The sequence below is a fragment of the Acipenser ruthenus genome, chromosome 2 (assembly GCF_902713425.1).
Source record: "Acipenser ruthenus chromosome 2, fAciRut3.2 maternal haplotype, whole genome shotgun sequence".
Taxonomy (NCBI): domain Eukaryota; kingdom Metazoa; phylum Chordata; class Actinopteri; order Acipenseriformes; family Acipenseridae; genus Acipenser; species Acipenser ruthenus.
Window position 1 is genome coordinate 39,655,941 of NC_081190.1, and position 26,429 is coordinate 39,682,369.

At 40.5% G+C, this 26,429-nt stretch overlaps 1 protein-coding gene across 1 annotated transcript in view; it reads right to left on the bottom strand.

Moving 5' to 3' along the window:
- The window catches only part of LOC117409544 (leukemia inhibitory factor receptor-like), a 77,516-nt gene that overhangs the window by 7,071 nt on the left and 44,016 nt on the right, over positions 1–26,429 (bottom strand). Inside the window, exons 11-20 of the mRNA XM_058995800.1 lie at positions 16,982–17,121; positions 15,982–16,150; positions 14,544–14,620; positions 12,972–13,188; positions 11,913–12,095; positions 8,711–8,812; positions 8,071–8,232; positions 6,895–7,047; positions 6,415–6,508; positions 6,019–6,088 (exon numbers count right to left, since the gene is read on the bottom strand). Of these exons, the coding sequence (XP_058851783.1) occupies positions 6,019–6,088; positions 6,415–6,508; positions 6,895–7,047; positions 8,071–8,232; positions 8,711–8,812; positions 11,913–12,095; positions 12,972–13,188; positions 14,544–14,620; positions 15,982–16,150; positions 16,982–17,121 (1,367 nt within the window). The remainder of the gene's footprint in view (positions 1–6,018; positions 6,089–6,414; positions 6,509–6,894; positions 7,048–8,070; positions 8,233–8,710; positions 8,813–11,912; positions 12,096–12,971; positions 13,189–14,543; positions 14,621–15,981; positions 16,151–16,981; positions 17,122–26,429) is intronic.

Here is a 26,429-nt window from a genome sequence, read left to right on the forward strand (position 1 = left end):
ACTTGTCAAGAAACTAAAATGTCAGTGCTCAAGATTCAACAGATGTTGGCTGTTCTGTCAGTTACCAGACTTCAAAGTCGCCTGATTTGTCTAAATTATATTTCCTTCTTTCGTTCTGCATCTTCTTTTGGCATCCTAAACATGAACAACCCCCTTATACACTTTACTCATTCTTCTATTTATGAAATTTATAATTAAAGTTCAGGAGGAGGGTCAGACACCAATCTCCGCATCACCAAATTGAATCATTCAATTTACACATTAGCTAATTTAAATTGTTAGCACTATAAATACCCTCTTCACTTATCTCTCAGTTGCGTTTTGATTTCATCGTTCATGCACGCATCATGGTCTGCATTCTGGATTATTCCGTTTCGACGGATGACGATCTGTTTGCTGTTTCCCCGGAGCCGAGATCCACGCAACCAGTTCAACCAGCCCTTCCCGGGCCAACTCCACGACAACTTCGGTCGGCGGTATTACCACTCCAAACTTCTCTGCCCAGATGTCTGCTTCTCCTGTCTGCCGTGGCTCCTGCCTGGCCACTCGTTCCTCCGCAACTCCTGAAATCAGAGACTGGACTATCTCCCGGCTCCAGCTTTATCTTCGTAGCAACAACATCCCATTCAAATCTACAGCACGTAAGGAGAATTTGTTTACTTTATTTCATCCTTCCCGTCGCAGGCGCTATGACGTCAGCACTGATCGTTGCTTTACCCGGTGTTGCCAAGTCTCACGACAAAACAAGCCCAACCCATGTCAGTATGGGTGTTTTTACAAATTCCAACCCGCGACTCAAGAAGCTAGCCCAATTTCCGCGTATTATAAGCGGACTTGAAACACCTCGCCCGCACCGACTGCATCTCCACGAAGCGCTTCTACTACCGGAAAAATCCGAAAGCAGGACCATCGCACCTGTCAATCAAAGGCTCATTTAGCAGTTCCTGAGCATTCTGGCTCCAACTATAACCTTTCAGGTTACCTCCCCTCACTGCAGGCGTCCAGCAGGCCCCTGCAGTGACCTCTTTGGCCACTATGGGCGTCCAGCAGGCCCTCATAGTGATCCTTTCTCTGTGAAATGCTTTTCTTTCTGCGCTTCAGCAGTTTTGAGCATTTGTATCCAGAGATTGTTATTACAGTTAGGAGCGGCTGCTCCCGCGATCTATCCTGGGGGTTTCGACCCCCGCCACTGTTGTATAATATGCATCTGTAACCTTCTGGTTACACCCCCTCATCACTGCAGGCGTCCAGCAGGCCCCTGCAGTGATCTCTTTGGCCACTATGGGCGTCCAGCAGGCCCCCATAGTGCTCCCTTCACCTCCAAATATAATCTTTCTGGTTCCGTTCCCTCACTGCAGGCGTCCAGCAGGCCCCTGCAATGACCTCTTTGGCCACTATGGGCGTCCAGCAGGCCCCCATAGTGCTCCCTTCACCTCCAACTATAACCTTTCTGGTTCCCTTCCCTCACTGCAGGCATCCAGCAGGACCCTGCAGTGATCTCTTTGGCCACTATGGGCGTCCAGCAGGCCCCCATAGTGCTCCCTTCACCTCTAACTATAACCTTTCTGGTTCCCTTCTCTCACTGCAGGTTCCCTAACCTTTCTGGTTCCCTTCCCTCACTGCTCATCGGCAGTTTTGAGCATTTGTATCCAGAGATTGTTTTGCCAGATTTGTAATAACTTCATTGAAGGAACCTGTGCTATTCTGCCTGTAACTTCCTTCATTTTCGCTCACCGTAACTCCACCACACCCAGCATCAACAGTCCCTCACGAAGATTGCTCCCTGCAATATGCAAATCGACCACGCCATATTCTTAATCAAAATTGCTGGGAAAAACGCATGACTGGCTAAAGCCAATATATCAAACACATTTAAAATCATGCCCATTGAGCCTGTCCTCGGGGGATTGTATTTTTTATATTTCCACTTTTCTGTCCTGTCCGGTCCGGTCCGGTCCCCCCCCCCCCCCCCCCCCACTAAACGCAATCTTCTGTCCCTCCTAGGCCATTTAAACTACATGGGAGGATTTGCAAACAAGAGGATGCCATTCAGCCCATCTTGCTCGTTTGGTTGTTAGTAGCTTATTGATCTCAGAGTATCATCAAGAAGGATCCCAGGGTGTCGGCTTCAACATTACTAAGTTGGTTCCAGACCCTCACAATTTTCTATGTAAAAAAGTGCCACCTATTTTCTGTTCTAAATGCCCCTTTGTCTAATTTCCATTTGTGACCCCTGGTCCTGGTTCAAAAAGTCTCCTGGGTTGACGTTGTCAATACCTTTTAGGATTTTGAAAGCTTGAATCAGATCACCGCGTAGTTTTTGTTCAAGTCTGAATAGCTTCTTTTCTTTTGGCCTGTCTGCATACGACATGCGTTTTAAATCCGGGACAGTTCTGGTCGCTGTTCTTTGCACTCTTTCTGGAGCAGCAATATCCTTTTTCTTTTAATGAAGTGTCCAGAACTGAACACAGTATTCTAGGTGAGGTCTTACTAATGCATTGTACATTTTTAACATTACTTCCCTTGATTTTAAATTCAAAACTTTTCACAATATATCCGAGCATCTTGTTGGCCTTTTTACAGCTTCCCCACATTGTCTAGATGAAGACATATCTGAGTCAACATAAACTCCTAGGTCTTTTTCAAAGATTCCTTCAATTTCAGTATCTTCCATATGATATTTATAATGCACATTTTTCTTGCTGTGTGCAGTACTTTACACTTCTCTATTAAATGTCATTTGCCGTGTGCTTGCCCAGTTCTGAATGCTGTCTAGATCATTTTGAATGACCTTCGCTGCTGCAACAGTGTTTGCCACTCCACCTATTTTTGTGTTGTGTGCAAATTTAACAAGTCTGCTTACTATGCCATAATCTAAATCATTATGTAGATTAGGAATAGCAGAGGACCTAATACTGATCCCTGTAATACACCACTGGTTACCTTGCTCTATTTTTGATGTCTCCTCTAATCAGAAATTACAGTTGGGTGCGGCTGCTCCCGCATTCCCCACCCCCCATCACTGCAGGCCCCTGCAGTGACCTCGCTGGCCATTATGGGCGTCCAGCAGGCCCCCATAGTGCTCCCTTCTCTGTCAAACGGTTTTCTACCAGCTGCGAGCTTCAACAGGGCCCCACTGCCCCCTTCTATTTCTTACCTCCGCGGTCTTCCAAATGTAACCTTTTAGGTTACCCTCCCCTCACTGCAGGCATTCAGCAGGCCCCTGCAGTGACCTCCCTGGCCGCCATGGGTGTCCAGCACGACCCCATAGTGGTCTCTTCTCTGTGAGATGCTTTTCTTCTTTCAGCTTACCGGCAGTTTATTCAAACACTTTCAAAACCATTCCCATTTCTTTGAATATCAGTCAGGGCCGCAATACTGCATACTCTGGAGGCCTTCTGTTTTCTACATGTTAACTACTCCCTAATCCACGTGCATGCATTTCATTGAATCCCTACTGCGTTCAATATGAGAAATTAATCTTTTATGTGGGACTTTGTCAAAAGCTTTCTCGAAATTTAAATAAACCATGTCATATGCTTTGCAATTTGTACGCAATGAGGATAAATCCTCGAGGCAGAGCTTTTATCTCCTACCTTCTCTCTATTTGATCCTTTCTGTCTATTCCCTCAATGATGTCATACTTATGGTTTGGTTCCTTTTTTTTTTTGCAAGGAACTCCGCCTGTGGGAGCTCCTACTAAAAGAAAGGAATGGCAGTACTTTCTTTTACGACAACTGTCTCCTGCTGCACAAAGACATTCAGCCGTTCAAAGATGCAGCTCCCTCTCTTGGCTTTGGAGGATACTACAAGGGAAAATTGGTTTTCTGCTCCATGGCCCAACGAATTCAGCATTATTCCTATAACCGATCACTCCTCGTCATTGCGCAAAGTGTGTCCATTTGCTGTAGCCGCACTCCTTTTGGGGGTCTTCCTGGGCTCAAAATCCATTCTTCTCCACTCACAATTCACCTTCAGTCTAAATCTTTAACAAGATTGTTCATTCTCCCACCATATAATGAGAATATTCAGAAGGATTACCTGTTTATCTGTTACTCATCAGTTCATTTTCAGAGCTCAACACATTCTCGGCCACCTGAATATAATTGATTCTCTTTCTCGTTTCCAAACGCAGAGATTCAGAGCATTGGCTTCCGAAGACGACCTCCTGCAAACTCAGATTCCTCATTTTTCAGACCTGACATTCATGTGAGCCACTTGCTGCATTCCCTGATTTCTGCAGGCTCAAGAAACAACTCTTCTCAGCATCACTCCCTGCTCACTGCAAATGTACCGGTCATCCTGGAATTGCTTTAAAATTTCACTTTGCATTCAACATTCCTTTCCATCATTTTCAGTGCCCGTAGTGTCATCCTGTTTTATGTCCCTTAAGAACAGAGCTATAAGATTTGAATTTCCGGCATCAAGTTTTTCTACAAACTCAACTCAATTTCAGTGTCCCAGCTCTACACTCTGCAACTCACAAATTTCACTAATCCTGAAAGGGCTTCAACTATCAAAATCTCTTTCTCCTCCTGCTTGCCTACCTATTGCCATCAACGTACTCTCTTGGTGCCTCTCATCTGCTCCAGCTACTCCTGCCTGTTTTAGATAAAACCTTACAGCTCTTTCTCTTAGCCTTCTTGGGTTCCCATAGGTGCTGGGAGTCTACATCACTCTCAAATTCAACCCCCAGATTCACCCCTTAATCTCTGACCTAGCAATCCCCTCATCTGATACCCTTTCCTTCCTGCTCAAAAGAAGTAAAACGGACCAGGAAGATTAGAGAAAGCTTTTCAATTTTGTTTATAAATTAAACTCCCATGTTGGCCCATATGACCCCTTTCTCTCTTGTCCATCTCCATCTTTCTCAGGGCGCATCACCCTCAGGCCCGCTGTTTATTAACGAAAACTGAACAATCGTCACCCAACATTTGTTCTTCTTTCACCTTTTCACCTGATTTATTTCCAGGTCCGGATTCGCAGCTGAGCAGTTTTCCGGTCCTTCCTTCAGAATCGTAGCAGCTTTTTCCCACTGAGTTCCAGACTCTCTTATCAAACGGTTAGGTCGTTGATCCTCCAGTGCTTACCAAGTTTACATTATAACAAATATTATGGAGCCTAAAAATGCTTTTACAGAAATGTGCTCTTAAGTGTTAGTAGCCTGCCTGGAGGAAGGGCAATCGAATCAGCCATGGGTTCCCAGAGGTTTATTTTCCAAAAATGGGTTTTGTTTTCCTCTCCTGCGTGCTGATGATCATTTGTTAAAGGTTGGCTAAACCTTCAAGTGGGCTATATTCAATTCTAATTGTGGCATTGAGACCGGCTTGTTCTTTTTGGGGGTCTCAGTCTCGTCCAGTTGGCCAGGCAGCGAACCCTCAAACCAAGTTAGGTTTGATGCCAAATGAATGTGTATATACAGCATACTTTTCTGTTAAATCGCATACTCCGCATTCTCTACAATAAATATTTGTACTAAAACATTTTGTGATTGGTGTTTGTCCCGAACTACTGAAATGAAATTTATAATTAAAGTTCGGGAGGAGGGTCAGACACCAATCTCAGCATCACCAAATTGAATCATTCAATTTACACATTAGCTAATTTAAATTGTTAGCACTATAAATACCCTCTTCACTTATCTCTCAGTTGCGTTTTGATTTCATCGTAACCCACCACCTCCCCATCTCCACCTTTCTTAATAACAGTTTTTATGTTTTATCAAATGGGGGTCTCAGTCTCGTCCAGTTGGCCAGGCAGCGAACCCTCAAACCAAGTTAGGTTTGATGCCAAATGAATGTGTATATACAGCATACTTTTCTGTTAAATCGCATACTCCGCATTCTCTACAATAAATATTTGTACTAAAACATTTTGTGATTGGTGTTTGTCCCGAACTACTGAAGTGAACATTAGTAATTTTGTAAATTGGTTCCATATCTGTTTCAGTGTGATTTAATACCCTCTGGGATGCATCATTAATATAGAAACATGAAATGACACTGTCCCATACATTACCTCTACAACAGACCATTGTTCCCCATGTATCTCTGGATTGGGGACATCAGGATAGAAAGTCTCCTTCACACTACAAATATAAAAAAAAAAATTAAAAAAATGATCACAAAAAGGAGCCCAAATTAATCTGTGCTTTTTTACCTTTAGTTACCATTTTAAATTAGGAACTAGACCACCCCCCTCCTTTTTACAAGCCCGTTGCCTACATTTATTTAGAAACACCTTTTCTGTGTACAATTTTGTGCAATCAGAAACGTATGCTAATGCAGTCATACTGGCTGCTATCTGGAAATTTCAATGGTATCTCGCTCCATGACCATGGGTGAAGCTTTGCTTGATGGGCGATTAAGGTATGATGGCCCACCCACATTTCTCAATGACTAACAAAATACATACCAATTCCTCTTAGTGTAACAGAAGATCCCTAAAAGAATCCCGCAGAAGCAGGTGACCCCCAGTGGGATGAGAATCGCAAGAAATAAACCCAAAGCTAAATGAGGAAAAAAAAAAGGATTACTGTTTGTCATTAGAGGAATAGAAAAATAAATGCATCAGTAGCATATTGTAAGGGCTTGGTTCACAAAATATCCCTGACTAAGCAAGAGCACTGCATTACCTGGGTGTTTTCTAGTGTCATTTTAAGGAAACTTCTAAAGAGCTAGTCTACTATTACCTAGCTCAGTAAATGAGAAGATTCTACCCAAAATTAAACCTACTAAAACCCACTCTGCATCTGGCAACACGAACACTGATATAGTACAGAAGTAAACTGAATGCCAAATAGCTGTGTCTGCATAAATTAAACAGGGTTTAAACTATAGGAAAGGACGTCCCTATACCTCTACATACACACACACACACATATATACTACTTACGGCTGTCGACCAAGTTGATATTGATAGGTTCTCCAATGCCCTCTCCACCAGCAGTATAAGCCTTAACTGTGAACTCATATGTAGCGCTGTGGAGATTTGTCACTGTTACATTCCTGACATCCGGATCTGTGATGTTTATCACTTCTTTAATACCTACCAAAAGACAAAAGCACCTTTACTTTCCTGAATTTGGGGTGGGTGGTACAGGAGAAATGCAACCGTATGCTTTTCTGTTTTACTCATTAAAAAAAATGAAAAAATAAATAAATAAATAAATAAATACATGTAAATATATCTACCAGGGTAAACAGCTGCAGGGCTCATTAGTCAGCACTTATCTGTCCTATAGTTAGTCGGACAGAAACCAGATGTTAGTCTTAAGTTCAGCCATTAAATTAAATAGGCTCTGACAGGACAGCGCTGTGGGCCCAAGATGGTATTAGCAGGAAGAAGCTGTAGTTCAAGCGCTAAAGCGCACATTTATTGAACAAATAAACGGGCACTCAGGCCAAAACAAAGATTTTAACAAAACAAGCAAACATAATATAGGCTGGGCATTCGCTTTCACTATAGTTACAAACACACATCAACACACAGGTTAAAAACTCACAAACTCCCTTCTCCAAATAAAGTAATTGGGTAGTGGCCACCAGTTTATACAGGTGGCCACTACCCAATTACCACTAATTTACCTAATTGGGGAACGGCCACAAGTGTGATTGTTGGCAGGGACATAATTAACTCCATCCCTGCCAACCTCACATTCCCAAGCACTATTTACACTATTTGCCCTGCCACATAGGCACACTCAAAACTATAGCCTCTATATTCTAGATCAGGTGTGACCAAATCACATTGCAATGTAATGGCAGTCTTAGATATTTCCCTGATTAAGCTACAGCTCAATTATTTTCCATCAGTTGAATTAAATCCCTGAACTATGCGAAAACTGACACCTGGTGGCTGTAAGTATAAAATTACTTTGAGGAAACTTGAATCTGCAATACTTGGTTAAAGAAGCAGTGACGATGAATTGACTTTTTTCTTGTTCCATGGTATTTCTGACCAGTTGTTGGTACAGAGAAAACAGACTCAATATTCTCAGACTCTCAACTTTGCACAGAAAAGCAATTCTAGCTTATTTTGTCAAGCCAATGGAAATGGCACTTTTTTTACCTGATTTTTGGGATCTGGCACTGAAGTTCACCTGCGGGACATAGTACACCCTGTATCCTCTGATGAAACCCTGGTGATCCTGCACTGGAATGTCCTCCCACCGCAGAGTGACTGTATGTGAAGAGTTTGCTTCTGCTTTTACCTTGACAGCCCGTCTTGGAGCTTAGGAAAGAAAATATATATATATATATATATATATTGTAACAGTGCCCCTTATGGTCAGTTATCTATAACATATTCTAGAGGGGTTGTACAAAGAAAAAAAAATGTATGTTCTAACACAGTCAATAGTATTTAGGACACCTATGAATATCCAAAATAACCCTGTTTCAACATGCAGGGTGTTTAAATAGTGTTGAAATAGAGGGATACATTACTGCTGTAAAGCCAATTCTCTAGAATGGCCCCTTCCTTGTCAGTGATCAGTAATATTGTCTATTAAAGCCAGTAATATCTTCAGTATTGAAAATAGTGACATGGCTTTTTAAATAAATAACAGAATACATAGCAATGTGAGGGACATTTAGACAAAAGTGCACCCTAGACATCACATTAATTTTTTTCCCATCCACTCCTTGTATTAGTTATATTGTAAACATCTTCTGCATCGTCTGAAGTGCCTCTGCTTTTGATCACTCACCCAACTCCTGTGTGTACCCAACCATCTTCTTCAAAAGGTACTCTTTGTGCTGTGAACATCCATAGACAGAAATAGAATACCTCACACCAGGTCTAAAGCCATCTGAAAGGACAACAATGTTAACTGTTAGCACTGCTGTAGACAAAAACTGCTTCCCACAGCAGCGTACAATATCACAGTTGAGTTGTAATGTTTGTATACCAGAATGTATACTTGGGGGGGGGGGGGGGGGGGGGGGGGGGGGTTAAGCCTCGAAGATAATATTTACATTTTGGCAAAATAGTTCAGTTTAAGCATTAAACTTTTAGTTGAAGTTATGAAGTGTTTATAGCAAAACTATTTACATGAAGTAGAGCAGGGCTGCAGAATAGTTGCATCGGTTTTGAGGAATTTTGGCCCATTCCTCCTTACAGAACTGCTTCAACTCAGTGACATTTGAAGGCTTCCTTGCATGGACAGCTCATGCTCGTCCTGCCACAACATTTGGATGGGGTTTAGGTCCGGACTTTGACTAGGCCATTCTAAAATGCAGAATTTCTTCTTCTGCAGCCATTCTTTTGTAGATCTGCTTGTATGTTTAGGATCATTGTTTTGCTGCATGACCCACTTTCGGTTCAGCTTCAGCTCACAGACGGATGGCCTGACATTCTCCTCTAGAATCTTCTGATACAATGCAGAATTCATGGTTGTGTAAATGATGGCAAGCTGTCCAGGTCCTGAGGCAGCAGAAGATGAGGTTCTTCTGTTCGAACGCAGTGTTTGGTTTTTGCCAAACATAATGTTTCTCATTGAGGCCAAAAAGTTCTACCTTTGACTCGTCTGTCCAGAGAACATTGTCCCAGAAGTCTTGTGGATCATCTATGTGCTCTTTGGCGAACTTCAGATGGGCAGCAATGTTCTTTTTAGAGAGCAGTGGTTTCCTCCTAGCTATCCTTCCATGAACACCATTCTTGTTTTGTCTTTTTCTGACAGTTGAGTCACGAACACTAACATTAGCCAAGGCGAGAGTGGCCTGCAGATCCTTGGATGTTACTCTGGGGTTCTTTGCGACTTCCTTGATGATTTTCTGGTTTGTTCTTGGAGAGATTTTGGTAGGACGACCACTGCTGGGTAGAGTGACTGTGGTCTTGAACTTTCTCCATTTGACAGTGGATTGATGGAGCCCCAGATCCTTAGAAATGGTTTTGTAACCCTTTCTAGACTGATAAGCATCAATAACTGTTTTTCTGAGGTCCTCAGAGATTTCTTTTGATCGCGGCATGACGTGTTTCCACACACCTGTATGGTGAAGACCAAACTCACAAAGTTTCTGATCTTTATATAGGGTGGGGCCTCCCAAACTCACCCCTGAAGATCTACAGGGCAGCAGTGTGGAGTAGTGGTTAGGGCTCTGGACTCTTGACCGGAGGGTCGTGGGTTCAATCCTAGGTGTGGGGCACTGCTGCTGTACCCTTGAGCAAGGTACTTTACCTAGATTGCTCCAGTAAAAACCCAACTGTATAAATGGGTAATTGTAAAAAAAAAATTATGTAATTATATGTAAAAATAATGTGATATCTTGTAACAATTGTAAGTCGCCCTGGATAAGGGCGCCTGCTAAGTAATAAATGATACTAATAATAATAATAATAAAATACCTAATTATTTAAAACACCTGATTCTAATTATCCCCTTAATTGAGCTCATATAACCAGGGGTTCACTTACTTTTTCACATACCCTGAATCTTAATTACTCATTGTTTGTCTAATTCATACATCATTTTGTTTCAAAAGACATGGAATTGGTTAATATAAACCCTATTGGATATTTAAGAAAAGATTCAAGAAGGCTATTATGGTAAAACTATGGAATTTCCATAATTATCATTGGGGTTCACAGACTTTTTCTCGGCACTGTATAACATTTTTTTGAAGTCAATAGGAACATTCTAATGTTAGCCCCTCTCCTCTCTTTACCAGCTCCAGTAGCTGTCTTTACATGCTGCGTTATGCTGAAATATGCAGCTTTCATTAACAAAGCAGTTGTGTCTTTTGATTTAACCCATATTTTGTATTAAAGTGAAGGGCACTAGGTGATACATTTTGAACTGTAATAACCACAAAGTATTTCAAACTTGTTTATTTGTCGGGGAGTTAACCTCTGAGTGTACATCACACTTAAAAACAACACACTTCTTATAAACCGTTTCCTTAGCTTTACCTTGCTCCATTCTGCCAAGGTGATGTAAGATGGTCACAGACAATCATTTAAAATAAGATAAAGCACAAGGACTGTTACTTCACATAACAGTTTTTTTTTTTTTTTTAGAAATGATGTAACGGTGTATGTGTGTGTTTTTTTTAACACTTGCTGTGTGCTTACAAACACTGCATTACCTGAATTGCAAAATACAGTATCAGAAGTTGTAAATTTCATTTTTATAATTAAAATGCAACCTCCAAGTTATCAGAAGGTGAAGCGTGATTACTGCAAAAAATAAATGAGACAGGATGACCTTGCTAATTATACAACAGTTTGACATGAAGGCAAGCACCAAACTTTTCTGTTTGCGAAACACATATTTGATTTCAACGCATTTTGGGACTTTGGGCCAGATTCATAAAAATATTGTTAGGATGCTGGTTAGATGTATTTAATTAAATGCTTTACATACTGTATTCTATAAAGCCACTCCATCAACAAAGTGTAAGTGCTCAATGATAAATACAGTATTTTAAAAGCACAATTCTCAGGATATTAATCTGGTAGTTGTGTAATTATTTGCTGCATAATGGAAAACAATATTTAGACTCCTGTTTGCACCTCTCCCCTCCATTTCAAAACGTATAAATAATGTAATAGCATTTTGTTTAACATCAAATTTAGGTTTCCCCCCTAATATTTTTTTTTTATACAACAATAAAGGTAGATAGCATTCAGAGTAATATGTTAAAACAAAACATACAGTAGTACTGTAATAGTATAGAAAGTCCTAATGAGGCACAATCAATGTAGTTTTTGTTTAAATAATTGTATTATTATTTTAATTTAAACTGCATTTTTTCAGTTTGCTATTGTTTGCACACATAATCGATTCTCTTCTCAGATTTAAACTAGAAATCTTAAGTCTAGCCTATAACTTTTATTAATTATAAATGTATATTTATGTATTTATTTATTTATTTATTTATTAATTAGATTTGATTTATATAAACGCTTACCTGATGTTATCACTGTGTGCGTTGTTTTGGGTGGGACTCTTTCCCATTGCATATTACAATCCAATGTGTCTGGAAAAAGACACCATTCCACAATATACCCGCAGGTCTCATTGGTGCCAGGAGACCAGCTCAGGTTAAAGCCACTGGGCATGCCAGAAATTATAGATGGTTCATCAGCTTGTTCTGCAAAACAAAGAAAACAACAGTTCAGAGATAAAAATAAATCAGCTGTGTGTATGTATATTATATATATATATATATATATATATATATATATATATATATATATATATATATATATATATATATATATATATATATATATATACAGACGTGCTCAAATTTGTTGGTACCCTTACAGCTCATTGAAATAATGCTTCATTCCCCCTGAAAAGTGATGAAATTAAAAGCTATTTTATCATGTATACTTGCATGCCTTTGGTATGTCATAGAATAAAGCAAAGAAGCTGTGAAAATAGATGAATTATTGCTTATTCTACAAAGATATTCTAAAATGGCCTGGACACATTTGTTGGTACCCCTTAGAAAAGATAATAGATAATTGGATTATAGTGATATTTCAAACTAATTAGTTTCTTTAATTAGTATCACACATGTCTCCAATCTTGTAATCAGTCATTCAGCCTATTTAAATGGAGAAAAGTAGTCACTGTGCTGTTTGGTATCATTGTGTGCACCACACTGAACATGGACCAGAGAAAGCAAAGGAGAGAGTTGTCTGAGGAGATCAGAAAGAAAATAATAGACAAGCATGGTAAAGGTAAAGGCTACAAGACCATCTCCAAGCAGCTTGATGTTCCTGTGACAACAGTTGCAAATATTATTAAGAAGTTTAAGGTCCATGGAACTGTAGCCAACCTCCCTGGGCGCGGCCGCAAGAGGAAAATCGATCCCAGAGTGAACAGAAGGATAGTGCGAATGGTAGAAAAAGAACCAAGGATAACTGCCAAAGAGATACAAGCTGAACTCCAAGGTGAAGGTACGTCAGTTTCTGATTGCACCAGCCGTCACTTCCCACATTGGATTGAAGTCACTCACCTTCAAACAGTCCTAGGATTCTGATCTGAGAAGAGGGAGAGGAGCCAACCGAATTGACCGCTCTGACCGCGATGACGTAATCGCTGAAGTTTAGGTGCAACTCTGTGCTGTTGACAGACACAGGAGCAATGGCTGACTGCTCACCGACTTCATTCACAACGTTCCAGGTTATTTCATACTTCACAATGGTGCCCTTAGCATCAGAGTGGGGAAGAGGCTAATGGATGACAATGAATATGTCCCAATTAAGATCACTTGCTCATTAAAATCTGATTGCATAAAATAAAATCTGAATGCATTTATAAAAATAAAAAAGGAAACAATTATATATTTCAGGGATTCCATGATATTTAATAAGTGATCTGAGTGAGGAAAAGTAGGGAATAAAACAGTCACCTCCAGTCTTTCTGTAAATTATTTGTTGTTTCCAAAATTTGTGTTGGTAGTGTATGCTTAGTAAAATCTAGATCTTTGATAAGTAATTAATTAAATCTCTATATTGGAACTTTATGCTTTCGACTAGTATTTATACTTGTGGATATAGGCATCTGATCAGAAATTAGAACGTATTATAGTTGGGACTAGTTTGTGAAATATCGATGTATAATCTATTTTTAACGTGTATTCAAGATATAAAAACTAAAAGAGGTCCTAAGAGGTTCTCTAACATGTAGGTCCTTACACTTCTCTTGTTACAAGATTTATCTTTAATGTAATCCATAGCCATATTCAAATCTCTGCCATTGATAATGGTTCCTACATTAAGATTTTGTATGTGTAGCTATTTCTCCCAGGTAGAACTGGTGGTGCATAAACATCAATAGAAGCATATATAGTAACGAGTTCATTACTTCAATTATCAATTCGATATTTCACCTCTATCACTTATAATCTCTATCACTTAGAAATCTATAATAATTGAACCCACCTGCTATTTTACGAAAAATTTGTATAATAAATGTTATGTCTGTACAAAGGATTTAAAAGGTGAGAAAGTATTTTACCCTTTTGATATGTTTTTTTCCCTTTTGACATTTCATGAAATTAGATTTGTTTTATCAACTATTTGAGAAATGAACAGGAAGATGCTAATAAGCTCTATTAGTAAAACAGGACTGCCGTTCAAAAACAAAATTGCTAATTATTACTAATAAAATTTAACAAGAACCAACAAATAGACAATAACGTATCAAATAAAGCCTGGTACAATACAAATTATGAATATTTTAATCTATAGTTCCCCTTCCTTCATTATACTGTATATTTTGATTACTATTATCTGGTTTTTCTGTTCCATTTTTACTAGTTACTTTAACTAAACACAGTTTTCAATGATTTTGCAATATTAAAAAGACAAAATTACTTGAAAGTTGTATGTTTCACAGAACACCAAACTATTTTGTTTTAATTTTTAAATTCATGAGATGTTTGTGCCTCATATCAAATATCATGTATCTTGTGGATATAGTGATTCTGCTGTTGCAAAACAAGTTTGGGTTATTTTTGGGTTAACGCGAATTCATAAGCCATGAAAATGATCTTGTTTGACTAAAATCCCACATTGTGACTCACCTTCCATTTGACAAGTACATTTTGACCATGCTCAGTCCTTTTAATCTCTCTCCAAACATCCAAAGCTTTTGATGGAGCTGGATGTAAAAAATACATACAAATGAACTTGTTTTAAAGGAAATTAAACAAATGATAAAACCGGCTAAGGCATATACATTGTTTCTTGTTTCAGGAATGGATGGGTCAAAACTGGCTACAACCAATGTATTTGTGCTTCAAATTTGATCAGGAGCTCATGTAAAATCAGTACATACAAGATTGGGTCCATTCATTTTACTGAAGTAAATTGTCTCAGCTAAACTCTATACAAATTGTGGTAGGTGATTTAACATCAATAAATACAGTAAAATTCAAAGGAATGTAGCTCATTAAAGTAGGCCTGAACGTACCCAGTTGTTGTGCATTTTTAATGGGGTTGTCACATACAGCAGATTCCTTTATCACATTTTTTTTTCTTTAGCCTCATATTAAAGTCCATTTTACCAAGGATATTACAGTGGTGTTTCAAGCCTATTGTCACATACAGTAGTAAGACTTGATTCTTTTCTATGTTTTTTAAGAGCACTCAAAATAATATAATAATTCACTCACCTTTTTTTTTTATATAAATTTAAATTTAGTCGTTGCCAATTATTTTTTTATTATTTTCTCCCAATTTGGAATGGCCAATTATTTTATTATGCTCAGCTCACCGCTGTCTGTGCTGACTCGGGAGGGCGAAGACGAACATATACTGTCCTCCAAAGCGTGTGCCGTCAGCCAACCGCTTTTTTTCACACTGCGGACTCACCATGCAGCCACCCAAGAGCTACAGCGTCGGAGGACAACGCAGCTCTCGGGCAGCTTACAGGCAAGCCTGCAGGCGCCCGGCCAGACTACAGGGGTCGCTGGTGCGCGGTGAGCCGAGGACACCCTGACCGACCTAACCCTCCCTCCCCCCGGGCGATGCTCGGCCAATTGAGCGCCGCCCCCTGGGAGCTCCTGTCCTCAGTCGGCAAAGGAATAGCCTGGACTCAAACTCGCAATGTCCAGACTATAGTGAGCATCCTGCACTCTACGCAAGTGCTTTTACTGGATGCGCCACTCGGGAGCCCCTTAATTTCACTCACCTTTTAACAGATTCATTCAATATTTATTTTTTAGCCGACTTGGTTTGTTTATTGAAACATCATGCACCTGTTACTTGGGCTTGCTATTTAATTCTGACCAGCAGCTGACCAAATGTGGCCAGAGCAAGGATATTTAAATTACGGCAAATCACAGCAATGATTTATATTGCTGACTTTGGATACCAGTATCTCCACCTACTCATCAGCTCAGCTGGTCAGAAATTACTGAGAGGACACAGGGAATTAAAATTCCCTTAGTTTTTAAAGCAAAAGTAGATTTACATGACATCTTCTTTCTCAGAATATTTTCATTTAGTGGTTTTACTCACCCTCTTCCTGAGTTTTACATGTTTTACTTTCACTCCAGCTACTCCACTTCCAAAAATGCTCTGCAGACGCACAACGAGTGCGGAAGCTGTAGGACGTGTCTGGATATAACTGGTCTACAGCGACTCTAGAAAGTGCATTTGCTTCTTGGTCAGGTAAAGTAAAATTCCTCTTAAAAAAACAAAATAATAATAATAATAATAATTAATAATAATAATAATAATAATAATAATATGAACAAGTTCTAAAGCAGGAGTAAATGTGTGTATTTCATTTCTTTATTGCAATTTGGGTTTTCAGGATTTTGTGATAATGTCCAGTAATATGGAATATGTTCAGGGGTTCAACTTCCAAGTACATTATACAAGATCCACCAGTATAAATGGAAGCATACAGGCTGAATATGTTGCTGTCTCCCAACAACATGAAACAAATCTCCTGTAAAGCCAATTAAGTCTATTCAGTTGATTCAAACAGGGGTGTATCTAAATAATTAAATGTTTTTTTTCCTCATATTTCTGCAGACAGAAATTACTAAAAGACTAATATGAACTGTGGGATGTTTGGTTTTTTATACATACATTTAATAATTATTTAAGCAGAGGCAGTGATTAGATCCACCTATTTTTGAACAGTGGTGCACAACTCTAGCTCATGATATTCATTCCAGTCTGGGTTTTTGACCTAATCAGGTCCTACATTAGTTAAATAAACCATTTGCAGATGCAATGAACTAATTAAGGACCTCCTTGGAATAAAAACCTCTCATGAACTTCAAAATTATTGAGGGCCAGAGTTGTGCAAGAGTTATTATATCCCAGTGTTTTTATACAAACATGCACACAAAACACGTCTCCAATGGAAAGGCATGGTTGAGCTGGTTAAGAGGGGAACTTAATAACAAAAACCATGCCAACATTACTTTTTTTGAACAAAACCTGAGATACACATGAAGTTTTATACAGTAAAACCACATTGTCCTTAAAAACAGCATCAACTTACCAGCTGTTTCTCCTTATTGTTCGTTACAATCTCAAACTGACAGGTCATATTTTTGTAACTCACTCCCCAGGACAAGAACAGCTTAGTTTGTCTAGAGCCAGTACAAAGCACCGTCACTTTACTGGGACTATATGGATACACTAAAGGGAAAAAGAATAGTGTTTGTTAGCTTGGATAAACTGCATCAGCCAGTGAAATCTTTCAAATAATCATTTTACTCTTGTCTGCTAATGCTTACAATCTTTATGGTACTTGCCACAGTAAAGGTGCATGGTCATTTTGCAGTTTGCTCATTCCATGTTTTTACATATAATCGTGGCTTTTACCCATCTGTCATTTATGAGCTCCATTATCTTTTTATCTGTCTGAATTATATATGCCTTAATGTGTGCCAAGTGGAAATGTAAGTCACCCAGACATTTATCAGGTATCTCAGAAAGCTCCATCAGCATAAAAATGCTTTAATATTTGGGTTACATTTTACTTTATTATTAACGGTTTAAAATCCAATGAAAAATAGTTGCAAGAGATAAAATCAGGTAAACAATTCCAGATAATACTTTTGTCATTACCACTTTAAAACTTGCTTATACCGGAAACCTAAAATCACATTCTTACATTTTATTTTTTTATTTATTTACTTTTTTAAAATTGAGTTATTACCAATTATTTTCACTTAATTTGGAATGGCCAATTATTTTTAGGCTCAGCTCCCGTCCTCGGTTGGCAAAGGAATAGCCTGGACTCGAACTCGCGATGTCCAGACTATAGAGCACATCCTGCACTCCACACGGAGCACCTTTACTGGATGCGCCACTCGGGAGCCCCTCATTCTTATATTTTAAATGTGTTATCAGAAAAATGTTTGCAATCGCTTGGTCAGACATTGGAACTCATTGCTATGTTTGAACTGTCATAAAAATAGGGGCTTGATGCAGTCAAAGAGGATTTACCTCTACAATTCAGAAATGGCTTATCCCAGCAGGCCATAGGTTGATCAAAACAGCCAACAGAAATGTAAGCTTTGCTCTTAGCAAAGAACAAAAACTTAATACCGGTATTGGAGACCATACCCAAGATTACATTTTTCACACGTTTAAAGAACAGGCGGCTTCAAATGACATTTTACGTTTTTTTACATTCCTCTTTACTTTTGCGACCTTTCAGAATGGGTCCATTGCAGTTTTCCTTTTTGTATGTTCTGTGTTTAGGTGACCTGAGTTCAGCAGTTACTCTGTTCTAGTTGCCTGACATACAGTATGTAACCCTGGCTAGTAGTAAGAATCAGCGCAATTTTCTAAATGATTAATATAGGTTAGCTAAACAGAGATTTTTACATACTTTAAGGTGTCAGCTTACCCTAGACCAGGGGTCGGCAATTGGCGGCCCACGGGCCAAATCCGCAGACAGGTACTGTCTGGCCCACAGAGGCCTCCTTGGCAGGGCTGTATCTTCATATATAGTAGCGGCGGTGCAAACAACACGAACTGTATACTGTACACGTAATGTTTCCCGTGTTGTCTGTTTTGCGTGTGTATGAATGCGAGTGGATGTCGATGGGCCAATGGGTGATGAGTGGGCAGAGTCAGCGTCCCTAAAAGGGCATGCTGTGTGCCAACTGAAGGAATTGAGTAGAGCACGGAATAGACAGAAAGAGAACGAGAGAGCCCTTTGAATAAAACAGTTTTACTCCTTTTCGTTGCACCCTGTTGTCTGTCTCTTCATTGACCGCCAGAACCCCTGCACATAGCCGGCCGCTACAATATATTTCTTGCCACTAAGCAGAAAATTAAGTGTTTTGCAATATTGATTCCAAAGTGCTTGTATATCAGGTTTTGCATACAACGACATATTGTATTACATTTAAGACAATTGTTACTGTATTCCTTTTTGATTTGTTTTCAACCAGCCGCAGCTTTTTGTTTTTATTATTGATTAGCCGGTTTTCGTTGAAACAGTTTAATCTGCCGTTTTTTTCCCATCATGGAACAGACATCGATACATTGGGTCGTATATGCAGGTAAAGATTATTGATGCAGCATTGCTGCCGGGAATACAGTTAAACTTAAAGCCGATATGGTCCAGGTGCATGGCACATCAAAAATACAGCAGCAGCCATTCATAGGTTATTAAAATGTGCCATGCGCCCTGGACTATGATATGAATGATAGGTCAAAATACATTGAAATTGTTCAGTATGTGTTCTATATGCTATGCACCATATGTGACAGTTCTTATTCTGTCCACCCACTACTGCGTTGAATTGACAGACATGGATCTCCCAGCTTTCAGGATATTATTTGCTCTCCATGCATGCAGGCAGCCATTTCAGAGAGAGCAAAAAACAACACTTTCCTTCAACATAGTGCATCTGGTCACTCCAGCATTAACTCTTTCATAACTGAACAACAGTATACATGGCAATTGTGAACAATAACATTTCTAATTACACACAAGGCAGTATCCTCAGTGAATTACAGTGGAATATTTACATTACAAGTTTCCAACTAGTTACATTCACCTGTTACATAAATTCCACTAAAATTAACTGCAGGATTGTATTACACACAAACACGCATACAAAAAAATATTTTGATCAGAATTTTGAACCTGAAAAATACATCAAATGTTGCAGCAGAAAAAAAAAAAACTTTAATGAGCCTTGAATATAAAAAGGGGGTTTCCCTTTTTTTCTTTTGAGTTGACAAAGTTATTCAATTAAGAATTTCAGGCAAAAGAGCAGCGCTATCTCACAAGCTTCTTTATGATACAGATGTGCCTTCTTGTGGCAAAGTGGTAAGTGGTACATGCAGGTGCAGGGGTAATGCAGTGCAGTAATGAAACACAGAGAGTTATAATCCGGTTTGAAACAGTTTTTATTTGTATCCGGGTCTGGTGACTAAATAATAACCTCCCGCAATACACAACAATGTGTAGTGCACTGAGTAAATAACAACAGGGTTGCAGTCCCAAATAATAAACATGAATATCCATCCAAAAACATACTAACACGGTCACCAGTCCTGGGTGCGTGCAGTAGTGCTTGTGGTGGGTGATACAGTGTATTTTGTGAGAGTGGTGAAGTGCTGTTCTGGCTTTGTGCTGGCCCAAGACAACAGCTCCGGAATCATGTTAGGTGTCTGGTGATTTACAAACAAGACAATTACTAACAGACAAACAAAAAACACTCACGATACTGGTCATAAACCTTTTGGGGTCTCTCACCGTCCTTCTAGGTTTAAAAACCACAAACCAAGTGAAGGAACCGATTACGATTCTCCATCCCCCTTATGTGCTGTCACGCATGACCCCTTGGTAAACGAATGCAGCTGCCTTTACAATCTGTGGCTGCTACATTGTTTTCCTTCTGGGTCAATACGTTCTTGCAACAGAGACTCGCCTTCTTCCAGACTGACCGACTTCCCGACCCGAGGAAAGAACTGTCAGGCCAGGCCGTCCAAAGAACTCGGTCCTTGCTGCTTAGCGCTTTCACAGAACGGGAGGGAGATTTACAACCAAGATTCATTATATTTCTGTCACACTTCTACACATCTCCTTCAACTTAATACTTAACTACAGCCCTTGTATATAATAAACTTTGGCTCATTTTCCCTCCAGAAACTACATCTTTGACGAAACACTGGAATTTTGTAATACTTTTTGCCAAAGTGTCAATTTTTTTCTTAATCATGTACTGTACATATATCGAAACACACAATTTTAGATATTACAATTTCCAATACAAATGAGAGCAAAACGACATACACCGATTTTCCTGGTGTTTGAACACATGTGAAATTGAATTAAGCCACACAGAAACTATCTCTCTAGGGGCTGTAGTAGTTTCTTGATTTGTCATAGTGTATATCAGTCTATTCACAGGCTTTACTAACCTACCCACCTGAGTTCTAACAGACCTATCTTGTGCAGCGGTTTTGCTAGTTGTAGGAGACGAGCAAGGGGCTTCGGCAACACTCGCACTGGCTTCGCCAATTGTGGACTGACTAGGAGAGGATTCTATTCTGGTCAATGACAGCTTGGAATTTACTAGACTAGTTCTGAAATGTATTGGCTCTTTAGCATTGCTGAGGTCCTTGGAATCAATCACACTTGTGTAATGGCCAGACACATTGGACTCAAGGAGATCAGTATGTATCACATGACTAGGTTCTTGTGTACCTTTAGTCACTTCATCAACAGCAAAGTTCAGTTCTTTGGTTTGGACCGGCAGAATTTGATTTGGTGACTCATCCTTTTCTTGTAACTCCACGGAATGTTCATGGTCGACAGCCGATGTCTCAAATGATGTCACTAAAACACATGGGTCACGGTTATCAGCCTGTGACTGCGGAGTGTTTGCAATATTTTGGCTAAACTCATGTTCATCTTCAGCAGGAGGGGGGGGGTCAATTATTCTAATCTGTTCCGCAACATTAGGAAGCTCCATGATCCAATGCACAGTTCTGGTGTCATTGTCTTCTGTCAGCACTCCAAGAACTGGCCCAGGGTGTTATTCAGCCACAGATTCTGATACTGTATCAGACAACACACACAAGCTGGAATACTCTTGCTCCTCATTTAATGACAAAGGTAAGAAATTTGCTAGCAAAATTAGATTTCTGTTTACAACTTTCTCCTGACCTGTAGAGATTTTTTTATCTTAAAGGTATGTATCTGAGGGTTCTTCTGTATAACTGTATACAAGGTAGGCTCCCACTTGTCAGCCAGCTTCCGCTTACCCCTCTCACTGTTGTTTGCCAGGAGCACCCTATCTCCCAATTCAATGGAAGCTGCCTTGGTCTTCTTGTTATAAGCATTAGCTTGATGTTTTTGCTCTATCGCCGCATGTTCCTGGGCACTCTCATAGCTTCTCCAAGGTCTTTCCTTAGGCTAGTAACATACTCATCACAACTCACAATATCTTCATTGCCCAATACACTTTTGAACATCACATCGACAGGTAGGCGTGGCACTCTGCCAAACATGAGCAGGAAGGGAAGATACTCCGTTGTTTTATGAGCTGTGCAGTTGTAGGAGAATGTCAAAGTTTGGATCATCTGTGGCCATTTGGATTTTGCTCGAGGAGGTAGGGATCTAATCATACTCCTTAAAGTTCTGTTGAATCTCTCTGTTCCACCATTACCCATGGGATGTTATGGGGTGGTATGTGACTTTTCCACACCTGCAACCTCCAACAGCTCACTGATTAGGCAACTCTCAAAATTAGCTCCCTGATCGGAGTGTATCCTTTCTGGGAACCCATTGACACAAAAGAAGCTGTCCCAAAGCTTCCGAGCAATCTATTTAGCTGTCTGGTTTGGGCATGGGAAGGTTTTGTGAAATGATCAGTTACTACTAACACATCCACCGTTATTGTTGGAGTCTTCTGCAGACCAGAAATCAATGCACACTAATTCAAGCTCCGCTGAGGTGATGATATTCTTAAGAGGTGCTCTCGCTTCTGGCTGTGGAGTCTTGCTAAGCATGCATCTTCTGCAATGACGCACATAGTTCTTGACATTGCTTTCCATCTTGCTCCAGAAGAATCTGTGCCGAACCAGCTGTAATGTTCTAGACTGCCCCTGATGATGGCACTCCTCTCAGAACATCTTTCTGCAATGCTGTTGGAACAACAAACTGGAATCTCTTCCTCTTCAATACAACATCTTTAGACACTCGGTACAGAATCCCTTCACTTATCAGCAACTTGTCCCAATGTTTCAGTGTTCTCAGTACTTCAGTTACTTCATGACATCTCTCCCGTCTAGAGGGTCTTCTTATTCTTTACACATAGTACATCACCCTGGTGATTATCTGATCTTATAACTGCTTTTGTTGGAGTTCCCTCTTGGAGTAGACTGGGAGTGCATCTATTCCTGGCAACATCCCCTGTACGATTCCCTGCTGGAAAGCAGTTATTCGTTTCTGGGTACAGGCTTCCCATTCCAACCGACTGTCCAACAAGGCTGAGATTCTACTTTTTGTAATTGAGCTAATACCAGTTCCATGGCCAGGAGAACCAGGTGCAACGCTCCCATGAAACAATTGCAAATTCTGCTGCTGACAAGAATATTTAAGCATCCCTTACACACCCTCTTCACCAAAGTTACAAACTTCTCTCAAAAGGGCTTCATATGGTCTGAGCAACCGCTGTCCAATCCTTGGCTTCACAAAGGGCTCACAGCTCAAGGCATCAGCCACTACATTCTTTGAGCCTGGAACATACTTCAGGTCAAACTCATTGCCACTCACCGATGCTCACATGCATCAAGCTTTGTTTCGGTGAGGATATAAGTGGGGGGATTACTGTCAGTCCATGCTGAAAATGGATGTCCTCTAAGCCAGTGGCTAAACTTTTCACAGATTGCCCATTTGAATGCAAGAAATTCCAAAACGTTGGACAGGATACTTGTTCTGTGCTCTACTTAAGGATCTGCTTGCAAAAGCGATGGGTCTGGCCTTGTCGTCCCTCCCTGCGGGATCTGTGATAGGACAGCTCCAATGCCATCAAAAGACGCATCAAAGGACAAAATGAAGGGGCGATCAAAATTGGGATGAGCCAGTACTACACTCTCCAACAGGTTGGTCTTCAATTCACTGAATGCTCTGGTACACTCTGGCGCCCAATCTTCCAGTGTAAGCTTTTTCAGAAGCTTCTTGCTCTTCATTTTACTTGGTCTCCCCCTTCCACCAGGTCCAGAAGTTAACTGGAAGAGGGGCTTGGCTAGTGCTGAACATCCCTCTATAAAATGTTGGTAATATATGACCATTCCTAAAAAAATGAGCGAATCTTCTTTGGACTGGGAGTTTGCCCATCTTCAGCCATTAAGTCTTCCTGACGGATGCTCATGATGGCCTTAACTTTCTCCGGGTCAGTGGACACATCACTCTGACTGACAATATGGCCGAAGAATTTGACTGATCTATGCAGCAGGTAACATTAGGTGCTAGCTTCAAACTATTCTGTCGCAATCGACTGAAAACCAACTCTAACCCATTAAGGGCCTCTTCTTCCGTGGGAGCAAAAACAAGGAGGTCATCAAGATAGCACAGCAGACTGAGGAAGTTCTGGTCACCAGAACTAAGCATCATCCTCGTAAAAGATGCAGGACTGTTGCATACACCTTGAGGCACACGGCTGTACTCGTAAGCCCATGAAGTGTTGTGAACGTGGTATAGTTCCGGTCCCCGTGATGCAATCGAACGTTATAGAATCCCGATGTCAGGTCCATGGTGCTGAAGAAGGAATTTCCACTAAGCGCTGCCAGTACATCAGTCTGATGGGGAAGTGGATGTGTGTCCTTCACAGTCCGTGCATTTAGCCATCTAAAATCAGTGCAAATTCTTAGTTCTCCACTCTTCTTCCAAACACGGACAAGAGGAGATGCAAATTCACTGCATGACACTTCAATTACTGCTTGCTCTTCCATCTCATCCAACACCTGCCTCAATTTTTGGTACTGAGCTGGAGACACTCTTCGATATAGGAGGCGGAAAGGTCGCTCATAGGTCAGTCGAATTCTGTGAACAAAGTCCTTTGCTTCTCCACAATCGAGCCTATGGCGCAAGAAAACATCCTCATACTTCTCAATCAGCTTGGCCAGCTTACTCTTCCAGTACCGAGATACTTCAGCTGAAGCGATATCCACATCCTCCAGTCCCAGTCTACATAACTTTTCATTTGTCCCTATTCTGTTCAACTGATGTTTATAGATCCGATCTGTACTTCTGAAAGTACTGCTGGAAGTTGAAGACCCCTCATTGCTGCTTTTTACCCTACCCAGCTGTTGGGTATAGGCTTTACATGGCCTCTCGTTTCCTTCAATTCTAGTGAAAGATTTCCAGTTCTCAAGAGCTAAACATGGGTATACATCAGCAACGTTTGCATTCCTCTTCAGTGTAACTGGCCTTTCTGTTGGGTTAATTATTTTCATTGGGACCCACCTGTCTCCCCAAAGAGATGTTATAATTCGACCCACAAGGATGTTCTTTGGCCTCACTCTAGCAGTTCAACTACAATAGTACCGCCAATTGAAAGGACAGCATTGTCTTGTAACTTGCCCCAGACCAGGTGTTCCTTCTTGGGCATCAGAGTGACAGCTTTCTTTAGTTTGACTGTTCTGAATTTATTTGGGATAGTCTCCCCTCTCCACCTATCTAGACTTGTTAGCATTTGCAAGAATTCATTGCTATCCTCTGGATTGGCAGGGTCAGGCTTCAATATAAGTCTCCAATATCCATCTGCACTCCTTAACTGGCGGATGACATGTTTAATTACATTAGTCCCCAGGATAAGTTCATCCTTCTGCCCAGGCACAACAAGCGTAGACACTACAACCTGGAAGCCGAATAACTTTAAGTTCAGGTCATACAGCCCTTTTGGTTGGGTTTGTTTGCCACTACACCCAACTAAAATCACGCCTGTTGGATTTGAGCGATCTCACACAAAGCTCCAGCTGCCATTAACTTGTGTTCTGCATCTTCACTTAACGTGCAAGCCATCGATGCACTGTCAAGCATGGCACGCAACTCAACCTGCAAACTTACTTTAACAGGGACAAAATATAATCCATCACTCTCCGTCACCTTCTGGGTGTTTTGAAAAATAAACGTGGTGTCATTTTGAAAATCATCACAGTAATATGAATACAACGTTTCTAGATCTTGATCAGTTTGAGAGTAGTTCTACATTGCCCACACTACCCCTCTCCCGGTGCAGGTGTTCTAGTTTCCCTGAAAATTACCAGGGGCTCCACTAGCCGGGTCAGCACTCTGAGTGGGGGGAATTCTCTGTGGGCAACTTCTCTTCTGATGTCCAGACTTGTAACAGCTCAGACACAGGTTATCCCTAAAACAATGGGAATAAGTTGTGTGGGCCTGATCACCACATACTTTACATGGGGGACTTTGTGCTGGTTGGGACCGATAACGTGGGAACTGCCTATTAAACCCACCGTGCCCTTATGCAGTCTGCTGCAGAAGACACTCCAACATACCAATCACTTTTTCTAAGGCTAGCTGATCTGTAGAATTGTAAATGGGTGTGGTTGTCAGTGCAGGTGACTGATAGGCAGCTTGAGCCTGTTGACTGTACTGCTGGGTATGGCAGTTCTCACTGGTTGCTATACACACATTGCTTTGTGTCTTTTTCTGCCCTATGGAAGCAGCAGAGTTGGATTTCTTCTTCTGTTCCCTCTGATATTCATCAAGTCCCTTCTGAATCTCAAATACTGCCAATTTTTCTAACGTTTTACTCTTAAATGTTTAAGCCAAATCAGAATCGGGACAGTTTCTAACAAACATTATAGCCACCTCATGACTAGAATCTTCAACTTTTCTGCCATGCCTCTAAGCATTCCTCAGAAACATCCATAGCCTTGTTAAGCCTGATCCAATAATCAAAAACATGTTCCCCAACTCTCGGTAGGGTTGAATAGAAGTCTGCTAA